Below are 22,813 nucleotides of genomic sequence, written 5' to 3'. Positions count from 1 at the left end.
CGTCACTTCCTGTTTCCCCTCCAAGGAGCCATTTTTTAAACATAGAACAAGTACATTTAATAGAGCTGTCCTATTTTTTAGGTTAGAGGTGACTTGCCAGTGGCATACCCACACAAACAAAGCAGAAGCAGCAAAAGGAAGAAGTTTCTCTTCTACTAAAGTTCGCATCTCCTCTTGGGTCGAAGGTTGATATGTTTACGGCAGCGACTCGTGTCTTTGCTGCAACAATTTGTAAGGAAGGAGGAAGAATTATAGAATGTCAGGGTTGGAAGGGATCCCCAATATTCTCAACGAAACTATCCATGATCCATCTGTCCTTGAGAACATCCTGCCCAACCACGGCTTCGTTTAAAAGTCTTGCTGTTTGCCGTCAAAGGGGAAAGAAATTGCTCAAGCACAGAATGTAAAGGGATGCTCTACACTTTTTTGTGTTAAAGCTCTGTGTGCGCAACCGACATCTAACCGTCGTCCTCTCCACCATCCGTTTTGGGCGGGGCCTACCCGTCATACACCTCGGCGCGCCTGCGCCTTGGGCGGGGGTCCCTTTTACCGGAAGTTACTGAGGAAAACACGCAGATCAGCTGCTGTGAGTTGGCAGCGGCAGCGGCTGATAGGCGGCAGAAGGCGAGCTCCTGTGGGAGGGTGGGGAGGAGAGGCGCGCGCCCCTCTACCTTCCGCTCCCTCCCCCTCGTCGCGTGAGGGACGCAGGACGTCGGGGCCGGGAGCCGCAGTGCTGCACGGGGCGGAAGCGGCCGCGGAACGTTCCGTGAGTTCTCTCGCTCGGGGTTCTGGAACGCTCAGGTTCCGCGTTCCTTCGGAGTCCGCGCTCGAGGCGGCCGGGGCTGCGGGCGTCCTCCTTCCGGCCCCTCCCTCAGCAACACCTGCTCCCCGCATTCACACGCACCCCCTACACCCGTGTCGAGCCAGGGTTAATGAGGGGGCACTTGAGGTCGTGTGAAATTATCCATACCCACTCAGCCACTGACACACCAGGTGGGGTGGGGTGGGGCAGGCTGCTTGAAACTCGTTGGGTTTTTGCTAAAAGTGTTTTTGCTAAAAGTCAGCCTTTTCCCTGACTTTATGCAGTCAGCTGGCTGGGTGACATATTCTCAAAATACAGGCTGTTACGTCTTTTCTTAGCTATTTCTGTTCTGTACCCAGCCAGATGGGCAGGGTATAAATAATAAATAATCCTCCTCCTCCTCCTTCACCATCTTTGCAAACGTTCATTCTCTGCCTTTTATTACCTGTCCAGTCTCCTTGACTGGCCCGCTTTCCTTCCACATCCATGTCCACTGAGCTTTCTCCATTCCCAGCCCTCACTGGCCATTTGGGAATCTTGTATTGCAGGGATTTTCAACCAGTAGATCGTGATCTACCAGTAGATCCCTGGCTGTTCCTGGTAGATTGTGGGATCTTTATCATGCACAAAAAGATGTGGTGGGGAAGCTAAAAAACTCCTTGCAATCTTCCCCTTAAAAAGCTCAACCACTCTGGGCAATCCACCCACCCTACGCGTGCACTCTCCTCCTCCCTCCAATGACAATGGGTAGATCACTGCCAGTTTTTTTATACTGGGAGTAGATCACAGTCTCTTGGGAGTTGGACATGCCTGATGTATTGTAAGTCATGGGAGGGATAGTAGCTAGCTTGTTGCTTGTTTGCTTTTTTTCTTGTCCATGCGATGCTGGAACTTTCATCCTTGTTCGTTTTAATTTCTTACGCACCAGAGTTGCTTGGCATTTGAGAAATGCATATGGCGGAGACTGATTTTTAACCCTTTGTTAACAAGCTTGTAAAGCTTGGTGGTGAAGCCTTTAGCTTCATGAAGTCATGGTGCAGGATCTGGTCCTTGCTTAGGCCTCATTTTCAGTGAAATGTAAAATGTGTATGGAACCAGAAGAATACATCTCTAATCATAGGCAAAGGTCAAGTGGGAGTATGCAAGACTAAGGCTTGTGGCTGCAACACTGAGCTGTGGGGTTCTTGCTGCATCTGAACTAGGCCTAGATGGTGGGAAGAAAGACTCCACCCCAGGGTTTTTTGTGTGGAAGGAATTTATTTGTATGGAAGAGCATTTAATGGAGGGGAAAGCCTAAAAGGAGAATAGTCAGGACTTCCACAAAGGAGGAAGGTTATATTTAAATGATGGTGTGTACTGTATCATTTATTTCAAAATGTGATAAGCCAGCCCTGATGCATTTGGAGGCTCTCTGGCTCACTCTGCTGGATGAAGTCCTGAACATCTGCCCTGAAGTCGTGCCCTGACAGCCCCACTGCTTGCATGTATGTAACAGCCACAGAGTCAGGATTGCAACAAGCTGTTAACAGTGGCAACAGGACAAAGTGGATTTAAGGAAACAGTCTGTGATCTTAAGTATCTCTACTTGGATGTCCAGTTGGTGCCAGTGGTTGTTCTGTGATTGAAGCATTACTTGAAAGCAAGCTCTTTAGTAGTTGTACAGATTATTGAAGGGCAGTTGCTCATCCCAGCTCTGCTCACCTGTTCCATTTCCTTCTGCTTGCTTCTGCCAACTTTCTTCATCCACTGCTATACCACCATAACTAGCTACATTGATGCCTCCTCTCTTTTGAACAGACTTTTAGCCTATTGTGGGTAGAAAAGAGTAGGCTGGAGCTTTATATGCAGTTGCCAAGTGTTGCATTATGTGCTTGTGAAGCCCTCTGGGACTAAGGAAGGAAGGAATATGGTCATGATTGCATCCATGTCCTTGCTCTTCTAAAAGAGCAAAGGAGATTGCAGGTGCCCAAGTTTGTGCAGTTACTGAGAGATCTTGAACTTGATATGAGCTGTGTCCATTGTTAAGACATTGCCATCACAGTTACATTGCATTGTTTTCAGGTAGGGTAAAGAACAAAGTGGGGTCATGTGACAAGGGCGTGTCATTCTAAGCCTGCTCAGAGGGCAGTAAGATCCACTAGATTCCAAGGGAGTATGTCTGCAGTTGAGCTTCAAAAGACCTCCATTGGAAGTCGTTCCCAATTATTATTATTACTGCTCAGCTGTTATTACAAAGACTCACCTTGCCTGTGACATGCTTTACGGCAAAATTCTCTTATGTTTATTTGGCAGCAATCCCCAATTTGTTCCTTGGTGTTCACTCTGTGATATGTGTGTTTAAGGATTGTAACCTAAATGTGATAACTTGCACCTTTATTTTGTTTGTTTTTTTAAAAATCCATTGGTCTCTTTTCTTTCCCTTTCAGCAAGATGTTGCCTACCACGTCTCTTAATTCCCTAGATCATGACAACGGCTCTTTAAACTCTAGGGAGGCAGCCAGGCACACAGCAGGGTTCAAGCGCTACAAATACTTGAGGAGACTCCTTCACTTTCGGCATATGGACTTTGAGTTTGCTCTGTGGCAGATGCTGTATCTGTTCACTTCACCACAGAAAGTATACAGGAACTTCCATTACAGGAAACAAACGAAAGACCAGTGGGCAAGAGATGACCCAGCTTTCCTTGTGTTGCTGAGTATCTGGCTATGCGGTGAGTGCCTGAGAAATTTATTGAATACCGTACAGGGAATAGTTGACTAGAGCTGGGCTTGCTCCAGAAAAAGACATCATTTGTACTGCTGTAGCTTTTTCTGCGCAAAACCCATGCATGTATAATTTCATTCAGTGGGGAACATGTGTTCCTACACATTCCCTCTTGCGCCTCATCCATGAAAACAATAAGCAGTGAATAAACTATGATTGCAATACCTGCCACATCCACACTGATAAAGATTCCCTCACATTTTGGCTTCACTTACTTCATCCTCCAGTCCACATTAAATCTGTTCTGTGCATTGCATGGTATTAAAATTCTCAGTTCTGTGATCCCTCGCATGTGACAAAGAATGACAAGCCCTAAGTCAGGCATAGGCAGACTCGGCCCTCCAGATGTTTGGGGACTACAACGTCTATGTCAAATATTAGACCAGGCAACCCCAAACTCAGCCCTCCAGCTGTTTTGGGACTATAGTTCCCATCATCCCTGACCACTGGTCCTGTTAGCTAGGGATGATGGGAGTTGTAGTCCCAAAACATCTGCAGAGCTGAGTTTGCCCATGCCTGCCCTAAATGATAAAAATCCAAAATCCTGGCAAAATTATGTGGCAGGCAGAAATTCTGCCATCTGAGAACTTACATTGTGGATTTGTTTATTTCTGCGCTGTGCAACAAGGCGTGATTAGCTTTTTTATGAACAGAAAGGTTTAACTTTATTTGTGTTGCTGTCCCACATCCTACACAAACGTGCCAGAGATCACACAGTTGCTGATTTCTTGCTTTATTTGTGTACATGTAGTGAACTCAGCCCACACATTTTACTCTTGCTAATTCTAGTTGTAGCCATATACTCAACAATTTTATGCTGTAAGCCTTAAACAGCACACCACTAAACATGCTACAAGTATTGTTCCAGTAAAATTAAGTGAAAGAAAATTTGAGAGCATATGGGTATTGTTTCAACCTACTTTTGTGTCAAGAGTTAATCCTCTGCTGTTGATCTTCCTCCTTCAGTATCCACTATAGGATTTGGCTTTGTGTTGGGCTTGGGCTTTGTTGAAATGATAAAGCTGCTGCTCTGGGTCATCTTTATAGACTGCGTAGGAGTTGGCCTTCTAATTGCAACTTTCATGTGGTAAGTCTTTAAAACAACCTGAGTAGAGTTGGATGGTTTTTTTTGGCATGTTTGAATCTTGCTGTATAGAATATGATTGCTGGAACCTTCAACTACAGTCCTAAGCTTGTCTGCTTTTAAGGAAGAAGGGTTTAAGTAGACATGTTTCTCATCTCTGGGCTAGATGTGTAGTGCTGTTCCAGCAGAAGGTTTTGGTTCAAAATCTGGCAAAAAGAAAATACTTAATGTATAAGTATATATGCTGGGCGGTTATGTACGTAAATATCAGGGTATGTTTCTGAAGGTAGCCATGGAGATGGAAAACTATTCACTGCAGCTGTTAAATTGGCTGCCATGTTAATCAACATTTTCATCTTTAAAATATTTGTGCATTGCAGTGAGAGAGAAAATGTGCAAGGGACTAGGACTACAGAATTACTAGGACAATACATTCAGAGTTAGTACATACCAGGCCATATTGCATCAGTTATAGGATAGGGGAAGAACCTTTCCCCTCTTGCCCTGGTTCTGCAGTCGTCTTACTGACATGTACATTTGTTTAGCTGGCTTCTGGGTAATCAAAAACATCTCCTATGTTGTAGTTTTTTCAGTAATCCTTGCCAGAGCCCTGTAAGTCCATAAATGCATTTGTGTTCTTCAGAATATGACAAATGGAAAATAGCAAGGATTAATTTTTCTAGGCTGTAATTTCGTCAAAAAGTTGAAATTGTCAAAGTTTGCATACTATTTTTTAACGTGTCTGTTCCAAATTCTCTCCCCCCCTGCCAAGGTTCATCTCCAATAAGTACTTGACAAAGCACCCGAACAGAGACTGTGACGTAGAGTGGGGATATGCCTTTGATGTTCATTTGAATGCTTTTTATCCACTTCTCGTCATCTTACATTTCATACAGCTGTTCTTCATCCATTGTAAGTAAATCTTCCCTTTCCTGACTTGAAACATTTTTTGCCTTCTCTTGCTTTGTCCTGACACTGTAATTCACCTGGAGGATCCTGGGGGGCACCACGCCCTATAGTGATGGTGGCTCCTGCAGGATCAGAAAGGCAAAATCCTGCAGTTTTCTTCTTCTGGAGGAGGAGAAACTCCCTACCTTCCAGACCAAGAGGTCTACTGGCTAGGCTCTGTTTCTGGCTAGTCGCTGCCTCTTGTTTCTTTTTAAGGGAGGTTTTGCCCCCCCCCCTTTCTATTTTCTCCCTTTCCATCCCCTATTTCCTGGGCTAGTTGGGGGGGTATTCTTTTCTGACAGTAAGAGTCTGCAAACCTGGCATTGCTTCATGGCATGGTTTAGTACCACAACCAGGCTATTTTTTCCCCCAAGGAGTCTTCCAGATTGGGTTCCCTCACAACCATGCTTCGTGCTGGTCTGGGAGGAATGGGGAGACATGATGTTTCTGGCAGAGGCAGTTGCTCTTTGACCTGACCCTTTTGGTATGTTCACAGTTGCCTCCTCTGAGGGCAGGCAGGCAAGTGCTTAGGCCCTGCTTATGTTTGGAGGTGGCTTCAAGCAAGGTTAGCCTGTCAAAGGACTTGGCTAGCAGCTGGACCTTCTCTAAAGTGTGCCATAGAAGCTTTTCCACAGTGAGCTCCAGTCTGTTTCTGTATCCTGCTGGAGGCAACACCCCAATGGTACACAGCACCCTTTTTGGGACCTTCAGTGAGCAGAAGTTCACCAGGTTAAGAAACTTCGGTTTTCTCTCTTGCAGACGTAATTTTATTGAATTCATTTATTGGCTATTTCGTTGGGAATACTTTCTGGCTGACTGCAATTGGTTATTACATCTACGTGACATTTCTAGGGTACAGTGGTAAGTATCCAAACCTTTGCAACCTAGTTAGCAACAAGAATAGTGCCTTCTTCCCAGTCCTTTTTTTGCTAAATTCCTGTTTCAGTACGAGTAAACTTTATGATAAGCATCAGGGGAGGGCTCACTCTGACAGCAACTCTACAAGCTCTGCACAGCATCGTTACTTGAAATGCTGTGTAATATGTAGTGGCTTTAACTGACCTGCCACATGACTCTACATCCCTTTGTGAAAGTACTGTGCTTGCAAATGTGAAGCTAACAGAAGCTATACTGGCTTGCAGCTATGCATGCTTTTGTCCTTGTGGGTGAGAATGTGTGAAGTCAGCCTTCTGTTTTTTTTTTGGGGGGGAGGGTTTCCCTTAGGGGATTTCTTTAGTATTTTTTGCATTCTACAAACCTGCCTTTCTCTACCCTGTTTTTAGTGTGCATGGTGCAGAACCCATATGGGGAGAGCGAGTTTGCTATTGCTGCCTAGGATAGAGTTGGCAGTATCAGTTGGGCAACAGGCAGTGAAATTCTGGACTTTCACTCAATTTTAAACATGGTTTTGTGATGCAGCATGGTTGGAGGGTAGTTGCTGTTGCTCAAGAAACAAGGTCCAAGCGCCACAGGGCCAGTTGTGCAATCCTTTGGGTTATATATTTATGAACATGCCAGATTCCAAAGAGACGAAGTTTAAGAATGGCGGGAGGACATGTGGATGTGCCTTATATCTTAAGGTTACCAGATTTTTTCCAATGAATCCGGGGACACTATACATACATACATACATACATACATACATACATACACTACATGTTCGGGAGTTGATGCTGCAGCAATGGCGGTGGCAGAGGGGCAGCCACCACCTTGACCTCAACCACCACGCTTCCCCTTCCTCTGAGGCTTCTGTCTCCTTTCTCCATGAGCCTGGGTGGCAATGAGGCTCAGGCAGCGCAGTGCCTCCTTTCCCATTGGAGCAGCCCCAATCCCATTCCTACTTGCATGCAAGCAGGAGGGGGCGTGGATCCCTAGGGTGGGAAGGGAGGCTTCCCGTTGCATAACTGAGAGATCCCTGCCCCCTCCTGCTTACATGCAACCTCCGATAGGCAGCATGAAGCCTCCCTTCACAGCTTAGTTGCTGGCGTCAGGGAAGGTGGAGGCAGCCAGGAAGCTGCATTTTGGAGCCCCTGACCACCATCATATGAGCAGCTCCTGAAGCCATCCAGAGCCAACTGCTCCGGGCTGCTGAGACTGCTGCTGCTATGTTTCCCGGGGACATTAGATGAAATCCGGGGACATTCCGGGGATGCAATTTGTCCGGGGACTTATTCGCAAATCCGGGGACTGTCTCCGGGCAATAGGGACATCTGGTAGCCCTATTATTTCTTGCAGGACTACAGCTCTTTTCATCCTCTGCCTATGCTGCCTGGGGATTCTGGGAGTTAATAATTCAATGACATCAGGGAAGGCCACATCTTAGCCACCCAATTCAAGTTTTTCTTTTTTGTAAAGGATGGGAGGGGCATGCGTTTACTATAAACAGTAGTTATTTTAGACGTGATTTTTTTTGTTGAGGACTGTCAAGATGATTGTGATGTTCCTTGGCATTGGCACCTTCAGAAAATTGCATGCTTTCTCACTCTTGAAACTCTCTCCTACTTTCAGCTTTGCCGTTCCTGAAGAACACAGTCATCCTTCTCTACCCGTTTGCACTTCTCATCCTGCTCTATGTGGTTTCATTAGCGATGGGATGGAATTTCACAAAAATGCTTTGTGTTTTCTATACGTACAGAGTGAAATAAACTGCAGCCTTTATAATGGATTGCTTGTTCTTGCCTCTTGTACCACTGTCAGCAAAGGTGAGATGCTCCTGTAAATTACTGTAAATAACTTATTCTTCACTGTAGATCAGTGTGTACAAAGTTTTGGTTTTTAAAAAATGTATTTACAACTGCAGACTTATAGTGATTCTGTATTCTCTTGCAGTCCCTTCCTAATGGAAAAAGCTGTACATTACTGTAATAAATATTTTTTAAGAACAACTGTGTGCAACATTGAAAAGGCATTGACTTTGCTATTTGTAAACAGCTTTGTTAACAAATATGCGTATTACAAAGCACAGTTTCCTACAGTACTTCTGCTAGCTCATCAATTTCCTGCTTGCACAATTGAACTTCCCGTCTCTCCCGAAAACATATATAAGCAGTCATGGGAAGAGAGGGAGGTAGTTCCTTGTGCTAGTGGAAGTACTTTCTTTGGCTACTGTTCTACCCCACCCTTTACCTGGGAGTAAACCCAGTTGGATTCAGTAGGCTTACTTCTGTGTAGACGGCAAAGTAGTAAACAGTTTTCAAAGTACAGTCGTACCTTGGAAGTTGAACGGGATCCATTCCGGAATTCCGTTTAACTTCCAAAGCGCAGCTTCCGATTGGCTGCACTAAAGTGGAAGCCATGTCAGACGTTCGGCTTCTGAAGAACGTTCACAAACCGGAACACTTACTTCCGGGTTTGTAGCGTTAGGGAGCCATGTTACCCACCCCGGTATGCAGCTTTCTAAAGCAGCTTTGGAAAAACAGGGTTTAGAGAGAACCCAAATGGTAAAGTGGTATATCAATATATATATATTTTTTAAAAAGCTCCAATCCGAAAGCTGTTCTGTACAGAGTTCCATATTTTCACTAGGTTAAGAATTCAATAACGCTTTTTCAAAATATTTATTTCAAATATTACATGGGCAGCTGTGGCACATAGAACATTGATGAAAGGCACGGTTAACATGACCCAGTTAGGTTTTCAAATATAGCAGCAAGATTAACAAAACCAAAACCTAGCTCAAAAAAAAAAAATTGTACTGCAAGTACTGTCAATTGTTAATGGAAACATGGCTGGCTGTAGGGCCAAAGTTGCAGGTTCCACGAGCACAGAAACAGAAATTGGCAACCACACAGCGGACTGGGAATAAGGAGTTGGGGCATCATTTCTCCTTTGGTGAACTAATTACCACTGACATCATTCACTTACCAAAATGGTAATCATTCTAATAAAAGCAAGAAATCAAACCTGCTGGCTGTCATCCTACTCAGCTATTTTTAAGGCTTATAAACATTCACAATAGTATATTAAAACCTTAGAAAATAGCTACACCGTAATACAAGTGACGCACAAATCTAATCTTCCGGGAATGTGACTGAATTTGAAAGGCTTTGTAGAATGGCCAGGGATATAAAGAAATTTTGGATTAAGTTAACTTACATTTGCAGGAGTTTTTTTCTTCTTATTTCCAATGAGTAAGGGGAGACTTTTGATGGTTGTTTCACCACACGATCTCTGTATTACGTCCCCTGCTTTTAGCTGATTCGTGCTCTCTCTCTCACCCACCCCAGAATCAACATGTTCAATATACTGTGGAAGATTAGGTTGCATTTGCTGGGGCGGGGGGTTAAGCCCAGTTGGACTGCTAGGTAAAAGCAGGAAAACACTTTGGTTTCTAGGCAATAAATTGATCACTTGGCGGACAAAAATCAGGGGCATTAGAAGGGTAGTTGCCACAAACGGAATGAACTTAGAAGGGGGGTGTTGATTGATGGACTCTGGGATTTAGTAATACTATGTAGCAAAAGATCAAACAACCCCTTAATTCATACCACCAACTGTTGACACATTTTTAGAAACCTTTTAGGCGTACAAGCTTGGGAGCAATACTGCCAACCTTTAACGAGGAGCTGTAGCCCCCATGCTTTGCTATGCTAAATGGAAGACCAGGGCTGTTACAAAGCTTGTTCAGAGCAAATCAGATTGGAGATTCAGGTCTGCATATTATCCCCCATGCAAAACACATACAAAAGTTGGCTTTGAAATTTGCCCCACGGACTTGGAATTTCTCGTACCCCCCCCCCCAGCCTACCTTCGAGTAGGCCAATGGCGTTACCAAATCATCAAGCACTGGTTCGAAATGCATAAATACTTGCTCCTGTAACTGTTGTGCAAACACTGGTTTCAATGCAAGTTTGGCACCACAGACAGCATATGACTTTTCTCAATGACAATTGCAAATACTTAGCATTTATGTAGCACTTAGGGTTTTTAAGTGCCTTGCACTGCCTCATAAATCTTTAGAAGCACCCTGCAGTCTCATTATGCCTGTATTTCAGATGTGGAGCTAAGACAGAAATTGTGGCTTGCCTAAGGCCACCCAGTGATCTCATGGAAGGTGATGTTTGAAGATAGCTTGTGTAGCATAGTGGCCAAGAGGCTCTTTTTTAAAAAAAATTAACTATTTTTATTAGATGCCCAATAACAGTCATTCTTTGGGCAACACACAAAGTAGTAAAACAAGATAAAATCTTAAGCGCATACTTATCTTCCCAGCCAAATGGAGAAGGAAAGAGTCTCAGCAAACCTAGTCTATAAATATAGGACAGATTCAACCAAGGAAATGAAATGGGGAGGGGACCTCCTCTATTGCGGAAACATCTTGAACAATTTGAAACTTGATTTATAAATGTATATTATTATGACACTTTTTAGAAAAAAAAATGGGGGGCAGACACCTATTTGCAAACACCTATTCGCATAAATTTTACAAATCGTTTTCACCCTTGAGAGAAGGCAGACAGTTCTTTTTTGGCAAAGCTGGCATCCAAGATGCAGAATTATCTTAAGATTCAGCTCATGAAATAAACTACCACCACTTAAGTAAACTTCTGTTTACCTGCATGAGTGACAGGTGTGCAGTTGAGGTAAAAAAAACAACAACTTAGCTTCTCATATCTTGGCTAGGGTTAAGAGAGTTCTTTAAAAACTATTATTACATACTATTGCGTGTTTACTGTGCTGCAGAGCACAAAGTGCTAGAATTGCCTCTCTTCAAGGCTACTGACCAAGCAAGGATCTCTTCTTCATTATCTTGAAGTACAAAAGACAACAAGCATCTAGAATCACATGATGTCCCTTGCTTCAGTCAGCTGGAGTGCAATGCTTTTAGCGGAGCTGGGCCCTCTTAAAGGGGAAAAAAATCACTTTTAACACTTGAAAGTAAAGACAGACAAATCACATTTTTAAAAAAGTCAGCTGAGGTTACTGTGTATCTATCTATTTCCACTGTTATCCCTAATAAAACGGTAAGTTTAAGTCATTCCATAAGAATGCGCAGAGATCATACAAAACGGGATGTGAAGCAAAAACAAAAATGTAAATGCAGAAACATCCAAATGAATAAATTGGCTGTGTTTCGGAAGATTGTACAAAGGTTTAAAAAGGAATAATCCATTATCAAAATTTCCCTTTAATGGGAGAGGATGAATCAAACTTCAGATTCACACACCATACTGAAGTACAAAACTCCTCAACAGGCTTTCTACAATTACATACTGTGGACTCTGAGCATTAGAAAGTAATGCTATTCAAAGCCCTTGCATGTTATGCCTTTGAACAACATCTAGATTTTGGGCATAAGCCATAGGGGAAGTTGTCCTATGCAAAATCACATTTTGCAAAATCACATTTACTTTCAATGGGTTTTTAAAGTTGCGTTCTTGGTATGGTACAAAAGTGCTTCATCCTTAAACTCCCATTTAACACTCCTAACCATGGCAGTATATTACAAAATATGGTCACTTCATCACCAAAGCAAAATGTAGTGTTAACCCAAGAAGTAAGATAATCCGTTAAAAAAAAAAGAACTGCATCGAGTTATATTACCTGCATAAAAATATGTACTTTTCAAATCATTTTAATAAATTAAATCCCCCTAATGCTTTTGAATATATATCCCTGATAATCTATAAAAGAGGGCTTGAATTAGCAAAATAAATGGACCTCCAAAAAGTACCCCCTTCATAAAATGTATTTATATTTTTTTTCATCTTCGAGGAATGTAACAATATGTACAACTTCCATGTAGCGTATCCCTAGCACTTGGATCGGGGATACTGTGATCCTTAGGCAGCAGAGTCATGAAGGAACTCATGGATCCAAGATAAATAATACCGGTCAGTTTCCAGATTGTAATAAATCTTTCTTGCTGAGTCTTATCTTCTCAACTACAGTAGATTTCACAAGAGGTAGTTTCACTGAGAAGTCAGAGTTGGAAATAAGGTGCATGCTCAGTGACTTCACTCTGCAATTGGGGGGGGGGGTGGATTTTGTAGAAAAGTCTTCAAAAGATGGAGATCTCTCCTGTTCCTCTTGATTGATCAATTGGGGAGCTTTTTAATATGAATCTGCAATGCAGAATTGAAAAGCAGCTGGTAAAATATACACCTGTTTATGAAAAAGACCACCACGCATTACAGCAAAGGACAGTTCCTTGTAATTCCCCCCCCCCCCATATGATTGAACCACATTTTCTACAAGCTGATTGACAGTAGAGACTAAACATGGCTTCTGGGTGTGCATATACTGCATGCATGTGTTTTGACACAAGAGTGCCTTTTCAATGTCAAATATAAACCAGTTGGTTTGCTGTGGAAACGCTGGAGGTCTATCCTTCATTGTGAAGCTGCCCTTTGTCATAACAAAGTCTTGTCCCACAACCGTGAAACTTCCCAGCTGATCTAAACTGTTGCTTTCCACACAGATAGATACAGCTGACAAAGCAGACTCGTAAAACGCTTTTCAAACTGAATGTGATAATAGGGAAGCTGAGCAGAACTTCCAGCACCTAACAGAAAAATGTTTGTTTTTTGAATCCCTTCCTAGGATTTGGGAATTATCTGGAACAGCATGGGAGGTGGTGCAGGGAGGGGGGGGGTCACAAACCCTGCCATCTGCTAGCAGACACCTCTTCTGGGTTGGATATGAAGAGAAGAGCACCTTTGGTTCAAACCCAACATTCAAAAAATACTTAATAGTGCTAGGTTATCATAGGGCATGGGTAGGCAAACTAAGGCCCGGGGGCCGGATATAGCCCAATCGCCTTCTAAATTCGGCCAGCGGACGGTCCGGGAATCAGCGTGTTTTTACATTAGAATGTGATTTTATTTAAAATGCATCTCTGGGTTATTTGTGGGGCATAGGAATTCATTCATTCCCCCCCCCCAAAAAAAATATAGTCCAGCCCCCCACAAGGTCTGAGTGACAGTGGACCGGCCCCCTGCTGAAAAAGTTTGCTGACCCCTGTCATAAGGTGCTTCAGCAAGGCAAATGACCAAGTGTTCTCAAAGCAGCATGCAAACACACACACACACACAGATGTCAGCTTGTGACATCAGCATTTCACACAACCACAGTGTGTATCACTTGTGTCTGGAAGCCACATCAATTGACTAAAATCTTTCTGCAAAATGCCAGCATTGAGAGGTTTATCACAGTAGTCTCACAGACTCGGAATGTCACAAAACACTTCTTTTAAAGAGAGACTTAAACCTGAAGTGGTTTGAAGGTTGGTTTTCTAGTCATACAAGGCATTTCTGTTGAAATCTTACCTCATTTAGAATTGCCCAGACAGATGAGTTTTGTATTACTAGAAGCCGGACAGCTGCAATTGGATTTAGACTGGGATCAACTGTTCCCTCTGCCATTCCATTTTCAAATTTGCCTTCAGAAAGCAAAAAGGCATTCTAAATAATGAAAACGTTCAGCCAGTGCAAGCCATCGCATAAGAACATATTACATGTAAGTCTACTGTATTTAGTTTTGAAATGGGTTCACAACTGCAGCAGTCCCCAAGGCAACACAGGAAAAGGTAAGAGTTTGTGGAAGCAGTCAGAGATCTACTTTTTCACAAAAACAGGATTTTTGTGCCTCAGTTTGAACAATGCTTCAATGCCTCATAAATCAAATTAAAAAACAGCATCCCCAAACCCTCTATATTACTTTCAACATTCATCCAAATATATTCTTTATTTGGGACTGAGATTTGCGTGCAAAATAAATAAATACTCCAGCTTACATATTTTTAAAATCTCAGTTCTCAATTGAAACTTCTAGATAAAGGGTTACCATAATCTCATTATTCTGTTCATATCATAATTTATCTCTGTTTCAACTAAAAGCAGCATCATAGTCAGCCTGTAAAAATATAGAACTTGTACTACGATTTGTTACTTTAGCTATCCAGAGTTTATTTTAACAATATAGGAGGACAATCAAGAATTTCCTTCATCCCTTGAGTTGTTGGATGCTACAGGGTACCTTCTCCTACACTTGGTAACACCAAAAAGTGAACTGCTGCTCAACTATCTGGTCTGAGTCTGACTTCTGCTGCCATCACCCAAACTTCTGTGGGGCTTTGGTAGATGACCAGGCCATAAGACAAGTTGCCTTAAGCCCCATCTGCACTATACAAATTTAAACAGTGATAGCTTCCCTCAAAGAATTCAGGGAATTGTAGCTTGTTACAGCTGTTGAGCTACAATTCCCAGAGTAGTGTTATAACCAATCTCTATTCCCAGGGAACTCTGAGAATTGTAGTTCTGTGAGGGGAACAGAAGTCTTCTAACAACTAACAGTTTCCACAATTCTTTGGAGAAAGCCATGGCTGTTTAAAGTAGTATGAAACTGATTTAAATGTATAGTGCAAATGGGACCTCAGTTACAAAACAGTTTTGTTGATGATTATTTTTGTAAAAACAGTTCTTTTTTCTTTCTTTTACACAGTGTTACCTATTCTGAAATACCCATCATCCAATCGTTTCTCTTTGGTTTCTCTGCTTAATACCAACTCTTCACTCTGAAAAGCGAGATAAAAAAAATTGAAGTATTAGTTATATGCCAATGTAGCGATACATAAGGGATAGAGAAGAATTTTGGTCTTCATTTTAAAAAAGGAACCAACCCAATTTAACAGTTTCTGGCCTCATTCACTGAAGGGACAACAGTGTAAGGATCAAACACACTTCTCTGGATTTTGCAATGACATTCAGATTAAAAACTGCATGTAAAAATGCTTATTTTATGGGGGAAATGGGGGCAGGATTCACCTAACAAGGGGAGAATGCATAGAAAAGCATACAGATGCATATTTTAGGACTTAAACGTACACAACACACATTTATGGGAAATATGCCTCAAAATGTATACAATTTAAATGCCAATTTTTCATGATTTTTTTTAAAAAAACAATTCATTGAGAACAAGGGCAGAAAAGCACATATGACTGAACACGTAAAGATGTCACAGAAATAAGCAGATCAGTCGATAACTCTATATTACAGCAGGGTCCCTTTGTTCTGTACTCAAATCATGATTAGAAGTCCCCCAAACAGAGTCATTAAAAAAGAGAAAGAAATAAAGTTTTACTTTTTGTGCAGATGCAAAGAGAGCAGCATTCAACATGTCCTCTTTTGGGGGCCAACATGCCCATCCGGGGGGATTTTTACATCTTAAAGCAAATGTCTGGGTTTGCGGGGAGTCGTTTTTATTTGGGGGGTGGCGCAGGCTGCTCTGCACGCCGTGGCTGCTACCAACCCAAGCGTGCGCACCTCTTTCCCCAGCTCAGGCTGGCAGCGGCTCAGGCTCTCCTCTTTTTTGCTCTGCAAGATATGGCAACCCTAGCTCCAGAGAATTGGAAGAACCCCTCAATCAGATTTAGGGGGAAAACAAGGAGAGGACACTACTAATAGAACGGTCGCCCTTTCTTCTTAGCCCTAATTGTATCACAACTGTTGTATGGCCTTTCTTATCACCTCCCAAACATCCTGAGGCTGATAAGGCCACTGGAGTCAATTTCACAAGCTAAGTTCTATAAATGCTAAACCAAGTCCTACAATTCTGCATTCAGTGGGTAGTGGCAGCTCTTGTTTACCTAAGAAGGTTACACTTAGATCATGAATGTCAGCCTTCTGGAAATATACATTCCTTATTCCAGATTTGGTGGGATTAATAGTTCTATCATTGGGGAGGGAGAAAACCCACATTCTCTTACATCAATAGAAATGTCATGTATGAAAGATACTCATTTTTACCCTTAAGATAAATACAGGGGGGGGGGGGGACAGACTTCTCTGTCTTCATACCTTAAAAGGCAACACTTCCACTGTTGTGTTGACGAATATATCTCCTGGATGTTCTGGGTTGCCGCTGTGGAACAGGAATCTATAAATACGAAGATTAAGAAGCCCAAGATGATCAGTCATGGCTAATGAGAAGTATGGAAACATATAAAGGCCACCTAAAAGACCGAAACCCCACAAAATCTTGTTTACTTAGAACTTAATGTGTTCAAAGGGGTTTACTCCCAGGTAAGTATGGAAAAGACTGCTGCCAATGACACCCAAAAGATTTAATGAAAGCACGTTGAAAGATTTTAACATTGGGTTGTATCCAACATGGTGCTCACTAAATGTTCCATCAGTGCAAGTATTTCTGCTTGTGCAATGGAAGGTTTTCCACCTCTCCTCCCACTACATGCTCCCTCAATCTGTTCTAGGGCTTCCTCCAACACTCTCAAGCAGATTTGGGGGTAGCTGGAGTGCACCCGGGAGGAGGACGGGGGGAAGACTCATTACCAAGGCAGAAATCCTTGCACTGATGATATATGTTAGTTGAATACCGCCCCTGGTTCTTGTACACAGTTGTCAAAGGAATCATAATGGACTAAGATTGCCAAATGGGATTTGTATGTTCTTAACCGCTATCAGTGTAAGGATGCCTAGAAGGAATTCAACTACAGTGGTAACTCGGATTACAGACGCTTCAGGTTACAGACGCTTCAGGTTACAGACTCTGCTAACCCAGAAATAGTGTTTCAGGTTAAGAACTTTGCTTCAGGATGAGAACAGAAATTGTGTGGCGGCAGCGGGAGGCCCCATTAGTTAAAGTGGTGCCTCAGGTTAAGAACAGTTTCAGGTTAAGAACAGACCTCCAGAACGAATTAAGTTCTTAACCCGACGTACCACTGTATGTTTAAATAAGAAGTATGTTTATATTACAAACCCCAAATCAATTCAGTAATTTCAAACCATGAATGGGTAACCTTGCCCCCTAAATTTGTTGTTAAGACTATCAACTCCCATTAGTCCAGCCAGCATGGTCAATAGCTATGGATAGGAGTTGGTCCAACAACACCTGTAAGCCACTGGTGAGCTACCCCTGCTTTAAACAAATCTAGATCTTTTGTCAGGAGTGCTATTTTGGCATGCACGGAGAGTGACATGAAAATTGTGAATATTTCCTCAAAGGGGAACCTTAACCTAAAGGCAAACTAGACATCCCATCTAGAGGGAAGTGTGAGGTCCTGGGCAGGAACATGGGGGTGGAGGATGCCTTGGGAAGAGCCCAACAAGCTACAGCAACAGGAGGTCTCTGGGCTGGCGATCCAAAGGGCACAATTGTTTGGGCAGATTTCAAGTAAATCATGAGAAAAGCTGACCAAAAGAACCCTTAAATATAAATCACTTTCACTTATTTCTGTTTCTTGCAAGCTGTAAAAAAAGAGGACTGCCTATACAGTTATAAATACTTACACTTTCTGATAGCAGAAAGTAAAGTCCAATGTATGTAAGCAATTCTGTTCCTTGCTCCCCCCCACCACCCTGTAACCATTCATTTGACCAATAGTGAAATGACGTTCCTGCAATCTTATGCACACTTATCTGAGAGAAAGTCTCAATTAATACATGTTAACTTCCAGGTAAATAGTCATAGGATTATTCTGTTTGTGTCTTCTCAGGAAACATTTCCATGCAAAGTTAATTCTTCTAATTTTATTGATTTTACATAAGCAGCTTCTATTTCAAAGAAATACTCCGTTCCACAGCTTCAAATTACAGTACTTTCCATCTACATATATGCAACTGCTTCCCTTATCTTAAAATTCAAAGCAGTTGTAAAGTAGTAGTTACCAAGCAGATGGCCAAAAAATAGATGTAGATAGAAATTCATCTGAAACCTGAATGGCTGAATACAATTACATATATAAATAGTCCAAAAGAGATGAATTAAAACTGACTCAATTCCTACACATGGACGATGAGAACACAAGCACAGATTAATTGGCATCAGGATACACAACAACATGTTGTTGTAAATCTGTCACTTGCTGCCTTGTTTAATATACTGTAAGCAATCTTCACACAAAATATTACTTCAGAACTGTTTTGAACTTTAAGTTAAGGAAAACAGCTACATCTTCATATTGTACATATCTTTGAATCCATGCAGCAGGATCTCTTCAATGTAGAAAAAGCCCCTGTGACTTGAATGAAACAGAAGACTTAACTTGAATGGAAATGCTATTTTTGCCCAAGACACCATGACAAACTTTACTGTTGCGTGAGGAACATCAAGGTGAAGAAGGTCCTTAGCCACCGCTTTCAACCATTTGAACCTCCACAGAAATGTCAGTAAAACCTTTAAGAGTTCAGGTAACATTCCTTACAACATATGATACACATTTACATATGAAAAGGTTCCCTGGTCCTAATAATATATTTGCCTTGGCAAAACGGATTGCTGCACACATTAACGTTATCAAGACAATTTTGTAAAATATACAATAGGACATAACATCTCCTATTTTAAGGAGCATCTTGTGTTACAAATATTCCTATTTCAAGATGGCAGCTGTTAAAAAATGAGCTTATTTTTCAGCATTTCAGCTAATAGTTTCATTGTCAACATGAAACAAATCAGTAACAATCTCCCGGAGACAGACATCTATGACTGAGTTTTTAATGGTTGTGTAAAAATGACTAATTCATGAAATCTGTGGTTTCTAACCCAATTGTTCAAACAGAATATAAAACTGATCTTCCTTTATTTGAAATAATGTTCCCCTTTTGTTGAAACCAGGAGAGAAAATTATCGAATCTGTGCTATGCCTCTCATTGTTAATTTTTAAAATCAGTAATAATTGAAGCCGCTTGATGTAGGATTTGAAAATGTAATATTTAGTGTTCTGAACACCATTTTGCTATGTTCTCACTGCAGTAGAGATCAAAGAAAGACAAATAAAAATTTATCTTATTATCAGTAAATCGCAACTGAAAATAACCTTGCCTATTATCTAATATGGATGTCAGTGTGACATTACGAGTTTCCATATTCAAAAAGATAACATTCAGTTTCGGGGTGTTGGTAAAGCTAGTTGATCTTACAACTTACATCTATTTTGCCATGCTGACAGCAAAACTTAACTTTGTCTTGTTTCTCATCCTTCCAGATTAACAGCGGCCCATGCGCACTTAACTACCCCAAATTAGTTTATAGCATTATAAACTAATTTTGCAGACCACTTACAGCCACTGGGTTGTTTTTTGAATTGAGGTGGTGAGGGAGACACCCCAAATCTGTTCCCAAGGTATTGCAAAATGATCGTGAAGAAGCATGATATAATTAGTACCTTTCAAAAGATAAATCAATTTTACTGTTTTAAAAAGTGAGGTGGAGGTGGAGTGCAAGTTGTGACAGGTCACTGGGTTTCAAATTGTCCATAGAAACATCTTGTGATGTTTACACAAAATGCAAGATTTCGCAATTGTAAACCTCCCCCTTGGTGGGGCACCCTCAATTCAACTTTTTTCAAGAAAGCTCTGGCAGCAATATCTCTAGTGGATGAATCAGAAATCAGCAAGTAGTTGCTTCTTAACCCACAGCTGTAATATTTTGAGAACAAGGTCATGGTCAGTGATGTTAAAACAAGGATGACTCTTCATCTGTCAGATTCCTAAGGACCAAATTCCAATGTGAAATTTTGATAACCCAGCTGATCATTTAACCTCAAAGATATAACCTTCTGCTTAGTCACCAGCATTTAATTTAAATGACCATGAAGCTCTTCTGCAAAATTCATTTCCAACCTCATGACAGGATTAATAAGCATGTCTAAGCAACGGAAACTGGAAAGAATTCCCATAGAGATGTGTGCATTAAAGCTGAATGCTAAATACACTTCGAACTTAAAATCTGTTAACATTACACTTCTATCCTAACCTAATAGTTCAAAATGGTTTCCTGCACAAGTTTTTCTTTGCAAGAAGAAAAGTGACATTACACGGAGCCAAATTTGCAATCTGCATTCCAAAATGGCACAAATAACAATCGGGCTATTTTAATAAACAACCGGTGTGGTTTGGTTTTGTCTAAAATACCAAACATTTGACAAAAAAAGTCCAGCAAGCAAACTAATCATTCTATTGGATGCCATGAACAATTGTTTATAAAGCTGGTCAATTTACTGTAATTCCAACCTCATTTCAAGACACCGTTCAGCAGAAGCTTCATTTTGTCATGGAAGCACTTACCTTTCTATATTGACAGGCTTGTCAAATTTAAAGAGGATATAATCTCCAGCAACTGGTGTAACAGCCCAAAAGAAATCTTCACCCATGTAGGCTTTTTCAAGAGCATGACCCTGATAAACCTTCAAAGTTGTAGAAACCTCTGCAGGTGGATTGACATGAATTTTATGCAATAATGGTTTCAGGAAGTCTTTATCCTAAAAAGACGTTAAGATTCATTAAGCTAGGAACCAAAGAAGAGGTCAGATACAAAACAGACTCTGCTTCAGTGAACTGAGGCAAAAAAAAACCTGCCTGAAGCAGCTTTTATTAAGAGGCATTAAACATTTCCCTTGGCAGGAAATTTTCCTCAAAACACGTTGGGAGTCTATTGTTCAGTCTCCTGTTTTCCTTTTCTGATTTTTCTGCAGTTATTATTGATCCTCTCTCTGTTGTCAAGCTGGCCATCAGCCATAATATATTTTCTCCTTGCTACTGGCTTATTTTGCAGTTAAATGAAAATTCAAAGTCAATTAACATGAATCAACAAGTTTACAATTTTAAGAAAGTTTACTTTAAGAGAGAGAGAGTGTGAACAAGACAGCTTTTATTAGAGATGAGAAGAACAAGATTTTTCCCTCTACCCTGTAGCAAACAAGAGATAATATCCTCTCCCTCACTGACAATATTGCCCAATGAAACTATTGCTCCTCCATCCCTCTTTAGCCTTCATGTATCCCAAAATCTACTCTGGAGGGTGGGGGGAACCTCTGGTGAAGATGGGGGTCACAAGAATAGGAGAAAAAGCAATAGACCCATCACAACCAGTGGCGCTTTTGCTTTATCATATTTGATCGTCAACCATGGGGCCTTGCAGTAGCCAGAGACAGCTGTAATTTGCAACATTACCCAGAAGATTGATTAGTATGCAAGTTGCAAAACCTGGTCTTCCAAGAAAAGGAAAGGAAGCATAAAGTACTCACTGTAAGTTTTTGTATCTTTCCTGCTAGGGAGGAGTGCAGACCCACATGCTGGAAAAGTGAAGGCCTGAAGCGTATTCTGAGATTTGATTTCTGTCTATCGCAATGTTTCTGAAAAGAAAAGTTGGGGTGTGGGGGAAGACTTTAGTAATGCAGAACAAGTTAAACGCTATCCTTACGCATGATGACTTAAAAATAAGTGAGCCAAAATATTGTGCAGTGTTCTTGATGCCGGCCTTCCATAGCCCCGTAGTTTTGTTTGATGCCTTGCCTTTCATCCAAGGAGAAAACAAAACCTTACTGTCACTAAAGGAACAGCACAACCTGCCCACATAAAGATCAAGGACCCTGTGCCAAGGGATGAAATATTAACTATCAAGGAAGGCAGTCCATTACCCCCCCCCCCTCATAGCAACCCAACTTCAACAGAAAGCAGGAATTTATCAATAGCAGTCAGTAGACCAAAGTGGGTTTTACGGTGTGGAAGAAACCAAGAAAGCTGCACCCAGAATGATTCACATCTGTAGCTCAGTATTACAGATCAGTGTCAATGCCAAAGGAATCACAACACCCAGACGGCAGGCCACCATAATTACAGTCTATTACAAGAACCATGGTGATGAGTAATTCTGTGCAACTCTTCAGCTAATTTTAGCAGTTATGCCATCTGCACAGGCACAGTCTGAGATGTGGAACTTTGTTTTTAACGTAGTCAAGTGCTCAGGTTTCTTTGGAGGCCATAATAAAATACACCTTTTAGAGATTTTAGCTCCCCTACAAACAAAAGGCTTTAACTTCTGCTTGCAACCTTTCAAATAAGCATTTTACATCCTCACCAGTCTGAAGAAATTAGAAAATGGTTGTTGGCCACTACTTTTGTAGCGCCCCATTATGTTTATATTTCATTTTTTCATTAAGACAAACCATTTCCCCCGTACGATAATGGTTGCCAAATCATAGCTTCCCACAGATTTCACAGAATAGTAAATGCTTCACTTCACTATGCAGTACTGTAATGTGTGAAAGAAGAAAAGAGATGCCACTTCCCTTCTTCTTATGGTGCGTCCAGATGGCAGCACCCTTATTTCACAAAGATATCCACAATAAAGTGACTTCTTACATTGTTCTTGTTCACATGTAATGCTAAGCTAAAGTATGGCTTAGTGTGAACAAGCACACTTGTAGGCTCCTGGAGAGGAAAGCGTGGCTGTTCTGCTCCTCCCTGGTCAATCCA

The 22,813-nt window shown here is 41.5% G+C and overlaps 2 protein-coding genes across 6 annotated transcripts in view; one reads left to right on the top strand and one right to left on the bottom strand.

The window, feature by feature from the left end:
* Window positions 1-106: 106 nt before the first annotated feature.
* On the top strand, window positions 107-8,482 carry UNC50 (unc-50 inner nuclear membrane RNA binding protein). 2 transcript variants are annotated; one of them, XM_083735685.1, is made up of 6 exons: window positions 107-231; window positions 3,229-3,512; window positions 4,532-4,652; window positions 5,422-5,561; window positions 6,357-6,458; window positions 8,106-8,482. In XM_083735685.1, exons 2-6 carry the CDS (start codon window positions 3,233-3,235, stop codon window positions 8,240-8,242), a joined length of 780 nt encoding a protein of 259 aa, XP_083591811.1. In that variant the 5' UTR covers window positions 107-231; window positions 3,229-3,232; the 3' UTR covers window positions 8,243-8,482. The 2 variants fall into 2 exon arrangements, with proteins under 2 accessions (XP_083591811.1, XP_083591810.1); XM_083735684.1 differs by lacking the exon at window positions 107-231 and adding an exon at window positions 635-766.
* A 659-nt stretch (window positions 8,483-9,141) lies between these two features.
* The window catches only part of MGAT4A (alpha-1,3-mannosyl-glycoprotein 4-beta-N-acetylglucosaminyltransferase A), a 52,094-nt gene continuing 38,422 nt past the window's right edge, over window positions 9,142-22,813 (bottom strand). For 2 of the 4 annotated variants that reach the window (XM_083735600.1, XM_083735601.1), the window contains 6 exons: window positions 21,583-21,690; window positions 20,624-20,817; window positions 16,397-16,475; window positions 15,045-15,111; window positions 13,865-13,977; window positions 9,142-12,661 (listed from right to left, as the gene is read on the bottom strand). In XM_083735600.1, coding sequence (XP_083591726.1) covers window positions 12,635-12,661; window positions 13,865-13,977; window positions 15,045-15,111; window positions 16,397-16,475; window positions 20,624-20,817; window positions 21,583-21,690 — 588 coding nt within the window. In that variant the 3' untranslated portion in view covers window positions 9,142-12,634. Of the gene's footprint in view, window positions 12,662-13,616; window positions 13,978-15,044; window positions 15,112-16,396; window positions 16,476-20,623; window positions 20,818-21,582; window positions 21,691-22,813 lie in introns of those variants that run through there. The other 2 variants (XM_083735598.1, XM_083735599.1) reach the window with 1 other exon arrangement.

This window comes from Podarcis gaigeae, assembly GCF_964106915.1.
Source record: "Podarcis gaigeae genome assembly, chromosome: 4".
Lineage (NCBI taxonomy): Eukaryota > Metazoa > Chordata > Lepidosauria > Squamata > Lacertidae > Podarcis > Podarcis gaigeae.
This window is presented reverse-complemented; position numbering and strand designations above follow the sequence as displayed.